The sequence below is a fragment of the Eptatretus burgeri genome, chromosome 3 (genome assembly GCF_056783735.1).
Source record: "Eptatretus burgeri isolate ZD-2024b chromosome 3, Ebu_testis_v1, whole genome shotgun sequence".
NCBI classification, from domain to species: Eukaryota; Metazoa; Chordata; class Myxini; order Myxiniformes; family Myxinidae; genus Eptatretus; species Eptatretus burgeri.
In genome coordinates, this window is record NC_140963.1 from 126,548,389 (window position 1) to 126,559,066 (window position 10,678).

General features: G+C 43.7%; 1 protein-coding gene across 2 annotated transcripts in view; it reads left to right on the forward strand.

The window, feature by feature from the left end:
• LOC147030931 (dmX-like protein 2) overlaps positions 1–9,842 on the forward strand; it is a 504,858-nt gene extending 495,016 nt beyond the window's left edge. For both annotated transcript variants that reach the window (XM_085875494.1, XM_085875496.1), the window contains 4 exons: positions 3,872–3,963; positions 4,705–4,757; positions 4,951–5,168; positions 7,369–9,842. In XM_085875494.1, coding sequence (XP_085731620.1) covers positions 3,872–3,963; positions 4,705–4,757; positions 4,951–5,168; positions 7,369–7,578 — 573 coding nt within the window. In that variant the 3' untranslated portion in view covers positions 7,579–9,842. The remainder of the gene's footprint in view (positions 1–3,871; positions 3,964–4,704; positions 4,758–4,950; positions 5,169–7,368) is intronic.
• Positions 9,843–10,678: the final 836 nt, after the last annotated feature.

Here is a 10,678-nt window from a genome sequence, read left to right on the forward strand (position 1 = left end):
TTGCTATCCATGAGGCAAAGGCAATTTGTTTCAGGACAACTGCCTCACCACAAGCTTCAGTAAACCATTGGCAGGAGGAAGGGTAGGACAACTGAAGATGAGAGGGGATAAATCTGTGCATGAGGGAGAGCAAGTTTCTTTGCAAGAATTTCCACGATAAGTTGATGTTGGAGAAAGTAGCGATGGGAGAAGAGTCTGGAAGTGTGATGGCGACTTGAAGACCCTGCCAGTTGGTTTTCATGAAATACCAGACTCGACGGCGCTGAGGTAGTTCTATGACAATAGTCAGAGAGATGTCCACTTTGACAAGTACGTGGTCAGAAGAACCGATTGTAGCGGAGGAAGAACAGCAGATATTGTCAGGGAAATTTGTCAAAATCAGATCCAGAAGAGAAAGACTACCATTGGTTGAGATCAGGGTCGGGAAGTTGACCGATTGAGTCAGTCCCAATGAGTCACATAAAGCTTTTGCTGAGGTGCCATGACAGATGAAGTCACCACATATGAGGAAGAGAGAGTTCGGATGAGAAGATCGAAGTTGATCCATGTTTTCGGATAGAGAAGTGTAAATGGAGTCATCACTGTTTGGTGGATGGTACAATACACATATAAACATGAGGTGGGAGTGGAGGGGAAGCCGTAGCCAGAGGTATTCGTGGGGGTGTGGGGGGGTGAGGGTAGTGCATGGAGAGTGAGGAATAGAATCTTTTATGAAGAGAGCAATGCCTCCACCAGGGCGAGGCTCAGGTCTGTCATACCGAAGGAGGGAGAAAGCAGGGAGAGATACTTGGGAGTCAGAGCCGTCTTGAGGGAAGAAAGTTTCTGTTCGGCAGATCATGTCTGGTTTGTCAGTGGCAACCTGTATGGAAAGATCTCTAAGGTTTGAACGAAGGCCCCGGATATTTGAGGTCCACACTGTTAATGAAGAGGGAGGGAGGAGGCTTTGGTTGCAGGGGATGGGAGGGAAGGGGGGAGGTAAGGAGAGTTGTTGAGAGTGTGAGGGATTGCAGAATAGCTAGGGGAGGGGCTGGATGAGGAGGAGAAAGGATTCTGTGGTGCTGTGGGAGAGGGGGGCAAGAGAGGGGGCAGAAGGTACTTGTGGATTTGAGGGGGTGGAGTGAAGAGATGGAGGTGAGAGGGCAGGGGAAGGAGGCAGCTTTGTGGATGAGAGGGAGGGGCAACTTTGAGAAGGATGAGTGGGTGGGGAGAGTTGAGGGAGAAAGGTGAGGGGTTGTTTTTGAGAGAGGTGAGAGGGAATCTTGGAGGGTGAAAATGTGACTGTTGCTTTGAGAGTGAGGGGTGAGAGTGTTGAGTTGGCACTGAAGTTGGAAAAAAAAGTGAACATTCATAGCAAACTGGGGGTTTTTTTTCAGGTCAGACAGGTGATTTTGGGAATTTCTTGATGGATGCAATAAAGGCGAATTCAGAGAATGGAGAGAAGAAACGCTGTAACAGTTGGATTTTTTGGGCAAGGTATGAAGGAGAGGTCGAATTGAAAGCAGTCTTTTCAAGTGGAAGAAGAGGAGTGCATTCTGATACAGTAAAGAGTACCACACGTGTGAAAGAGGAAGATGAAGCATTATAAGAGATCGTTTTTATAAATATTATTATTATTAGTATTATTAGTATTACTTTTTTGAGAGAGTTTTCATCAGATAAGGTAATCGAAAGGTTGTAGAAAAAATCGTGAGGTGAATGGTGAATTTGGATCGGTAAACACAGGGGGTCGAGACAGATCACGTGGTTACGGGGGAAGCACGTGGCTTTGGGAGGTGTTTATTCAAAAGTGAGCTTATTTATTTATTTATTTTAAATAAGGATTGCGTAACATTCAGAAAAGGGAAGGTTGAAGTAAAATCATGGAGGTGTGTGGTGAATTTGGAACGGTAAACGCAGAGTGAAGCTGCTGGGTCGATGAAGAGTCCTTCACAGCTTTGGCCTAAAGCCCTAAATGCAAAGCGTGTGGCTCATGTGTTGCACACATTTGATGGAATTTGAGGACAGCTCACCACCCATTGAACACCATCCCTACCCTGAAGCATGGTGGTGGCAACATCGTTCTCCAGAGATGTTTTTCAGCAGCAGGTCCTGGGAGACTTGTGAGGATCGAGGGAACGATGAATGGAGCCAAGCTGAGGCAAATCCTTGAGGAGAACCTGCTTCAGAGTGCAAAAGATGTTGGACTGCGGTGAAGATTTACATTCCCACAGGACAATGATCCCAATCATACAGCCAAAGCAACACTGGAATGGCTTCAGAACAACAACATGAACATCCTTGAGTGATCCAGCCAAAGCCCAGACTTGAATCCCATTGAGAATCTGTGGAAAGACTTGAAGATTGCTGTTCAGTAACACTCCTCATCCAACTTGACAGAGCTTGAGCAAATCTGCAAAGAAGAATAGGAGAAAATCTCCAAATCCAGATGTGCAAAGCTGATGCAGACATACCCAAGAAGACTCGAAGCCGTAATCGCTGCTAAAGGCTCTTCGAAAAAATGTTGACTCAGGTGGTTGAATACTTGTTGACGCAGGCCATTTTAGATTTTCATTTTTCATTAACTTGTAAAAATTTCCTAAAACATGTTTTCACTTTGTCATTAATGGGGTATTTTGTGTAGATCGGTGACAAAACATTTAAATTTAATTCATTTCAAATTCAGGCTGTTACTCAACAAAATGTGACAAAAGTCGAGGGGTGTGAATAATTTCTCGAGGCACTGCACCTGCTCCAGGCTGAACAGTTTACGTGTTTTCTTTCTTGTTCTTGTCACCTACCCAACTCTTCCACCAAGTTTTCTTGTAATCCGTCGACATCGTTTTGAAATTTCATGCTATGTATCGTTTTTGGTCCAATCACTTGAAGACTCAATTTTAAAAAATTCATATCTGGATCCAGATCTTAACCAAAATCTCATGATTTTTGTCCTTGTCACGCACCCGACCTGTTATCCAAGATTCATCTGAAGCCGTCCATAACTTTTTGAGATATCCTGCTCACAGACAGACAGACAAACAACCAGAGGTGAAAACCTCTGCCCACCTTCAGTGGTCGAGGTGAAAGACTAAAGCTGATAATTTTTACTCCAATAATTGCACCGCATTGACACATTTCCTCCACATCATTGTACTTCACCACATGTTGAGCACGTCTATTTAAAATGACATATTGGGAGTTGTTCAATCCTGGGATTGGATAACCTTCAGTCCTCAAAGTCCTTGATCATATACCTGGCCAATCAAATTAAGTGTCTATATTTATGTGCCAAAATCTTGTTTTTTGGAATTGTATGCCAGCCCAAAGTTTGATGATGCGATAGTGCACGCAACCCATTTCTCATCGCACATTCGGATGAGTTTGTGCCGACATCACTTGCATTGCCTTTGCATTATGTTGGAGCTCGCTCAGCCTGATGGCTTTTTGTTTTTTTTATTAATGTAAAGGAGTCTGTTGTTTTCAAGGGCTGGAGGTTAGTTTACCAACCAGACAGAAGCGCTGCTTGCTTTTCTGGCCCGGCAATCCCAAAGCCAATTTCTGCAATAGCGTGGAAGGCACTTTGGAGTGCGCGAGTACTAAGCTCTAAGCAGCTCGTTGGGCCTCGCACAGATGGAAGGCGTTCAGCCATGGAGCCAGAATCAGAGGCGTTGGAGCGGATTTTTGCCTCGACACGATGCATCTGGGATTAGCTTTGCAAATGTTTGCCCTTATGATGGGTTGTCAATGCAAGTAAAAAATAAGACCGGTTGTATTTATTCACACTCCCTTTTTAATCGACGTGTTGCAAGTCGTTTTTTTTTTTTCCTCGTGCTTTGCTTACTATCACATCTTTGTTACGTCTCCTGTTTTACCACTGTTGTTAATTTTTATGCAGAACTGGCAGTGCCATGGGAAAGATTCTCTTGACTTTTCCTTCTTGGGATCTTCGAGCGTGATTGCAACTGCAGGTCATTCAGCAGATGGCAGGTTCGTTCAATTCCACGGCGGCACAATGCTGAACTTTATTTCCGATCAACCATATTTTTGTACCCCCACCTTTTTTATTTTCTGGAAATCCCCTCTTCCCTCCCCCCCACCCCCTTTTACCCTCATCATGTTTTATAAGTGATGTTAAGAAATAACATCCTACTGCTGCAACATCATCTTTTATGTTTCTCCACCTGTTTTTATTTTATCTGACGGTGATGAAAAGATTAGTGGAAATATTTAGTACTGCAATTGATGAATAAATAAATGATGAAGGGATCGAACCCTTTTCTTACCACCAGACCTGCGGATCGAGTCACAAGCTATCGATCCGAAAGACTACATTACATGCTTTTAAAAAAATGATACTTTTGGCTTTGATTTTATTCCTGTTTTTGTCTTTCACCCTTTCCCTCTTAATAAAGCAACTGTTCCCCTCATTTATTCTTACATAAGTATGTTACATGTCAACTGTATAAACATAAATATTTGTTCATTGACATTTCAAAACAACATTCAGACTGTGTGGCAGTGTAATCACTGCACAGTGAAGCTGGGTGAGGGTGGTGCACCTGCAGCGTGCAGCATAATTAGTGTGTGGGGGTTGGGGGGTGATGGTGCAATCACTGCAGACGAGTGCAGTTGGGGTGGGGGGGTGGAGTTGCAATCACTGCACAGGGGTTGCTTTGTGCAATCACCAGACAGTTACACTGAGGGATCTGCCTTTCTGTGTCTCCACAGGAATGTTTGTGTGTGGGATACCTTGCTACCTCTACAAAGTAACCCAGTGCAAAGTGAGTAAGAAGGGCAACTATCTGTTTTGCTGGGATTGGACGATGACATCTTACAATCGTATTTTTTTTTTTTTAATGGTGAAGTGTATGAAAAAGGAAGTTGATGCATTAATTGCGGAAGCACAACCACACCAGGCTGATTTTGCTGATTCATTTACAAAGGTTTGCGGCCATTTGTACCTTTCGTGAACAGGTTTTTCATGTCTCGATGGTGGTGCGACGGCGCTGAGCTTTGGACCGCGGAGTCGAATGATGGTGGCCGGAGGTCGAAGGGGCGGCGTGGCTGTCTTGGATATGAGGCAACGTGCCATGCACTCTTGTATACAGGCTCACGATTCTTCCGTGAAGGCACTCACCACAGACTTGGATGAGGCCTGTCTCATTACTGGCTCAGCTGAAGGGAACATCAAGGTAGATGCAATTTTTGCAATGACAATGTGGCAATTGCCAGGATGAATAAAACTTATCGCTCAAACGCCATTACAAGCAGTCTCCCTTCCACCCAGTCAGAGCTCCTGCATTTGCAAGGATCCTTGCTGTCTTATTCATTCTTTGGAAAAGTTTTTTCATTTTAACTTCTTTTTTTTTGTCTTAATTTCATCGATTTTTGGTCCAAAGTGTAGAATGGATGACATTTGCAGGACTATACGAGGTTCAAGAAAATGTCATGGCCACCGGAGTAACCACAGGAGACAATTCAACACAGCAGATGTTGAGGTTACACATTTGACTCCCAATTACTGGAATCAAAGCGACAGAATGATGAGCTCAAAGCCCTGGCAATTTTTAGGTGGCGACAAGCTTTTACGTTAGGTGTTTTGTGGTTTGCGTTTCATTTGTCATAATAAATGTCATTTGACAATCGCTGATCCATACAGACTTCATGCCACTTGGGTGCTGCACAATCTACCCGAAACCCCCTTACCCCCACCCTTTAACCTTACACTTTGCATTCTGTATTCCCCACTCGGCTGTTTGAAATCAACGCTTACGTTTTTTTTTTTCCCTCGAACAACCACTTGTCGCAATGACCTTGCTGAGCAGGAGATCTCTGCCTTGCCCTTTCTGCTCCACTGCAATGGTGGAACATGGACGTGCTGCTGTCGACGCATCACCACCCAAACTGTACTTAAATTTTGTCGGCATTTCCAATTGCTTCGACCTTCCTGGAAATTAAGAAATTGGATCATCAGTTTATGTGGTTTGGTTTCCTCACCTTCAAAGTTTATTCTTATTATTATTATTAAGCTTGGTGGTGGCTTAACGATTAAGGCGGTTGGCTTCGGATCTTAAGGTCCTGAGTTCAAGCCCAAATCATGCCAAAATAACACCAGGTGGGTTGACTCAGCCTGTCATCCTTCCAAGGTCGGCAAAATGATTCCCTGCTTGCTGAGAAAAGTGAGTCAGTCGAGTATCCTGTGTGGGAGTGTTGACCCGTCCAGGATTGTGCTCTTAGCCATTGAAACTTCCTCGGCAGCTTCATGCATCCGAGGGTGGTTCGACCTGGATATTTGATTACAAATGGTAAAATAATGTGCAGGGATTAAAGTTTTGAGGGATTTTGTCTTTGTGAACAATAACTATTTAAATAGCACGTTTCTCTCTTTATAGCAGGTGCTGAAAATGAATATGGTGGCGAGTGAAATAAGTGTGTGGAACAATGGTTAATTATTAAATTTCTATTCAATGAAAACATGAATTCTGTTCAGATTTGTTGATGATTGGCTGCCCAGCCCATCAAGGGTGTTTCGTACTTGACTACTGCAAAGCATTTAAAATATGGATGTGAAAGTACACAGAATAAACCACATACTGTAAGACTGGCCACTTGGATAAACAGCACAAACATTAATGGAGTTGACTCCCAATAAGGAAGTTCAACCACATTCGGTGTCATTGTTACAGGATCCGCTCCGTCTCGAAGATGTCGGCGGTTGGAATCCCGGCCGAGTCATACCAAAGACTTTAAAAATTGTACGTGTTGATTCCTTGCTTGATGCTTAGTATTTGAAAAGGACATAGCATGGACAACCGACCATAGGTTAGCAACCATTGCACAAGCTTGATGGGCTCAACGGCCTTCTCTTGCATTGAAATTTCTTGCAAGGTTCCTCGTTATTGTCATTGGAATCTCATTTCCTGACAGACCGAAGTGTTTGTTCAACATTTCAGTTCATCTGTTGCATGAAAAGTTAGTGCTCGTTGAAAGCAAAAGCCCAGCTCGTATTTGAACCATCGTTGTCTCGATGTCCATACATTTCCAACTTTTTTACCAGCTCCCTACCCTCTCGATCTTCCGTGCTCAACCCACCCCCACAAACATGTCGGCTTTTACCCTAACCTCTCGATCTTCCACGCTCAACCCACCCCCACAAACATGTTGGCTTTTACCTCAACCCTTGATCATTTTGTTAACCGTTGACACGCTTTCATCAAGCTTCTCTGTGAATCTCGATGACTTACTCAACAGCAACGATCCACTCAATATTGTGTGGTGTGGTTTGATATGCTCAATTTTACACTTTGTTGGCATTGTTCTATTTGCTTATATTTGATCACATTCACGATTGATCAACTCATGCTTTCTACTTGCATGTTTCTGCCCTCCCAGGTCTGGTCATTGCCATTGCTTTCACCGATTCACACGTATGCTGGTGAACATGTACGTCAGTCTCTCTTCCGCCACCTGGGGACCGGAGTGACACAGCTGCAGGCCGGGCCTGGTCGGCATCTATTTTCCTGTGGAGCAGATGGCACCGTGAAAGCGCGGCTACTTCCTCAGGACCCTCTCCTTTCCTGCGCCCCCGCACTACATGGCTAGTCGCTCGAACAGATTAGATCTTATACTTCAGTCAAACCTTGGCATCCACCAACTGCACCAACCTCTCAGCGTTATTTGAGGGCACAAAAGACAGTGAAAGGTGGTGAGGAAACCATGCTGAGGATGACTGAGGCGATTAACCTGGTGTGCACCTCACCATGGAGAACATACTGTACCTCAAAAGGGAAGGTCTCGAAGCCTAGACTTCAACTGGCAAGCCTGAAATAATTTGACAGAGGAACCGAAACGTCACTTTTGTATTGTGGAGTGTTAGGCTGGGAAGACTGACAAGTTGAACCAAGTGTTTTATTTGAGGAACTGCAAAACGATGAAATATGTTGGAATTGTGAGCCACTGTGGTTGTGAATTGTAGCCTGTGGTTTTTTTTTAGAAGGCAGCAGCAGGTGAAACCTTTGGCAGAAAGTAGTAATCTTGTTCACAGGGTATGTTGAAAAGTCTTTCATCACAATAATTACGCCACAATGCACTCTCCAAGTGTGTTTTCAAGACGTTAGTGCCAGGTTACCTTGTAAAATTAAACCACAGAACTGTAACCACAACAGCTGGCTTTACTCAAAGCGTATAACAGCAGCACCGTAACTCGAGGCCAAGCTTAAAATACAGCTCCGATCCATTCCTAACAACAACGTGTTTTATAGCCACTGTGGTGACACAACTATGCCCGTCTAAGCGCGGAGTACTTCATATAAAAAAAATATATATTTTTTTCTTTTTTTTGAAGACAGGCTTTTATGTGCTCGGCTTTATCTGCTGAAGTTGCTGTTCAGAGCCATGTAAATGGCTCAGGCGATCTTTGGATGACTTCGACCATAATCTGCACTGCAGCATCACTTGGCACCATAATCTGCACTGCAGCATCACTTGGCGAACAGGTTGTGTTGTTGTGATCCTTATTTGTTTGCTTTTACCAACCCTGTCCCTCCATTTTGATTCCTTGCACTCTCTCGTCAACATTTGTTTGTCTTTCTCCTCTGTATGCAAAAGTAATGTGGAGAAAAGAGGTGCCTCGATTTTATTGCCCAGCAATATCAAATCTCAGAATCCTGTCCCCACCGCCACCCAAACCCCATTTTCCCCACCTCTTTCCTTCCCCCTCACTTGTTTTAGTTAATGAGCAATTTTCCTCTGCAGGCTCCCGTGATGGGATTTGAAGCGCTTTAACGATGCCAATTATTTGCCTTGAGTCGTGCCGGCAATGAGCCGGCTGCTGTCCCTTCTGTGCCGTCGCCACTTCACAAGATTGGATTTGGCAAGGCAATATATTATCTTCGTGCTTTATCCCCCGTTTTGCTTCCTCCTCTTCCGCCCCCCCCTTTTCCATTTCCATTTTCTTTCTCTTTACTTATCGTTCCGTAGATTCTTTTACTTTTGTCCCTTGCCAAAAACCAGACGTCACGTGATGTGTCGAAAAGCCGTGTTTGTGCTTTTTCACGACTCAATCCCCAACCATCACCAGACATTTTCCAAATCATTTGGAATGGGACATTAGGAAGTAATATGAATTTGCCTGTGTGCGTTTTATCACTCGTAATCGTATTGCAAGCCCCGTTTGTCATGCCCCTTATTTGTATACCTACTTACGACGTTCATTTTTGTTCTCAGAAAATCACCGCTTGCAAGACGATAAGGAATTTTTATTATTTTTTTGGAAACAGGATGAATATACGAACATGGTTAGAAACACGTGGAGTGCGTGGGACAGGAGGCGCTGCTCTTGTTTAAATTTAACGCCAAAGGTGGTTATTTTTTTTGTTTGTTTTTTTTTTTGGGCTGTACCTTTTAGTTTGTGCCTCAGGCTCATCCCCAGGTTTTGTCTAATGTGGGTCTGATGCACCCGAGCACAAAGGTATCAGTGGGTTTTTAGGAGTGTCGGGGTAGAGCCAGCCCATGGTGCCAGAGTGTGGCTGTTTACACATTCCAGCCCGAGGCTTTCCCCAGGCTCGGCTGCAATACGAGTAGTTGTACGTAATAATTAAAATACGGATGAATATTGTTGTTGATTTCACTTTATCGTCGCTAAATATGCTGTCAGGTATGGTATATAAATTCACATTAAATGTTGATACAACACACTCTACATTGTGCCCTTTCTTTGAGCCGTCCATCTCTTAATGTTTTCAGTGCTTGCAGTAACAGTCACCAAAACAATGAGTTTGGGGAACGCATTCAAATCGAAATTGCTCCACATTGACATTTACTACATGGCACATTAAACGGGAAGCTCGAAAAAAAAAAAAATGAAACACTACTCATTGAGAATGGACAAAACTCATTTGAAACTGTGATTTGTGCTGTTTCTTAGCATGTTTCAAGCAGATATTACAAATTAATGCTTCTTCCCCTGCCCCTCCCCTTCTTCCCCCATCTCTGTACCGCATCCTTTGTCCCCTGTCCCCCATCCCCTCTTCCCCATCCCCTTTCCTCCATCCCTTCTGCCCTTTCCCCTCCCTCTTTACTTCTAAATACCTCCCAAGCACAGGTCTCTCTCCAAACTACTTGCTTGCCTTTTATTAAAATGTTTCCTTTTCCTCGCAGATGTATTTTTTTTGTTTCTGGCGCCACTCCATAGGTAAGTTGTCATATTCTAAATCTCCTTTTAATGCAAGGCATTTTTATTGAAATTGGTGAAATTCCTTTAGGGTCACTATGGTAATCGACATTTTCATTTGTCCTTGACATAAATACATTATTCTGCCATCTTCTTTCATTGACTGTACAAAGGTATAATGTCATCACTGATGTGGTGTGGTTGACTAAGTTTAGGATGGATCATGATCCAAGATGCCTCTGCTCATTCAGCCTTTAATATGCACGAATTTGGAATGTAAGTGTCTCATCTTGGAAGTGTAACAATGTTACGCTGTTTGCACATGCACATTGTGCTGTGATTGTGTGCTTACCTTGACATATTAATAATCATGTGCAATGTCTCATCCACACAGCAACACAGCACTTGTGCGCATGGCACGCTCCAGTTGCTCAGACAGACTTGGCCCGTGAGTTCTCTGCTCGCACCAAACGTTGAAATGGAGCACCAATCGGTTTGTTTGGACACCCATTCTCGGTCAAGTCACTTATT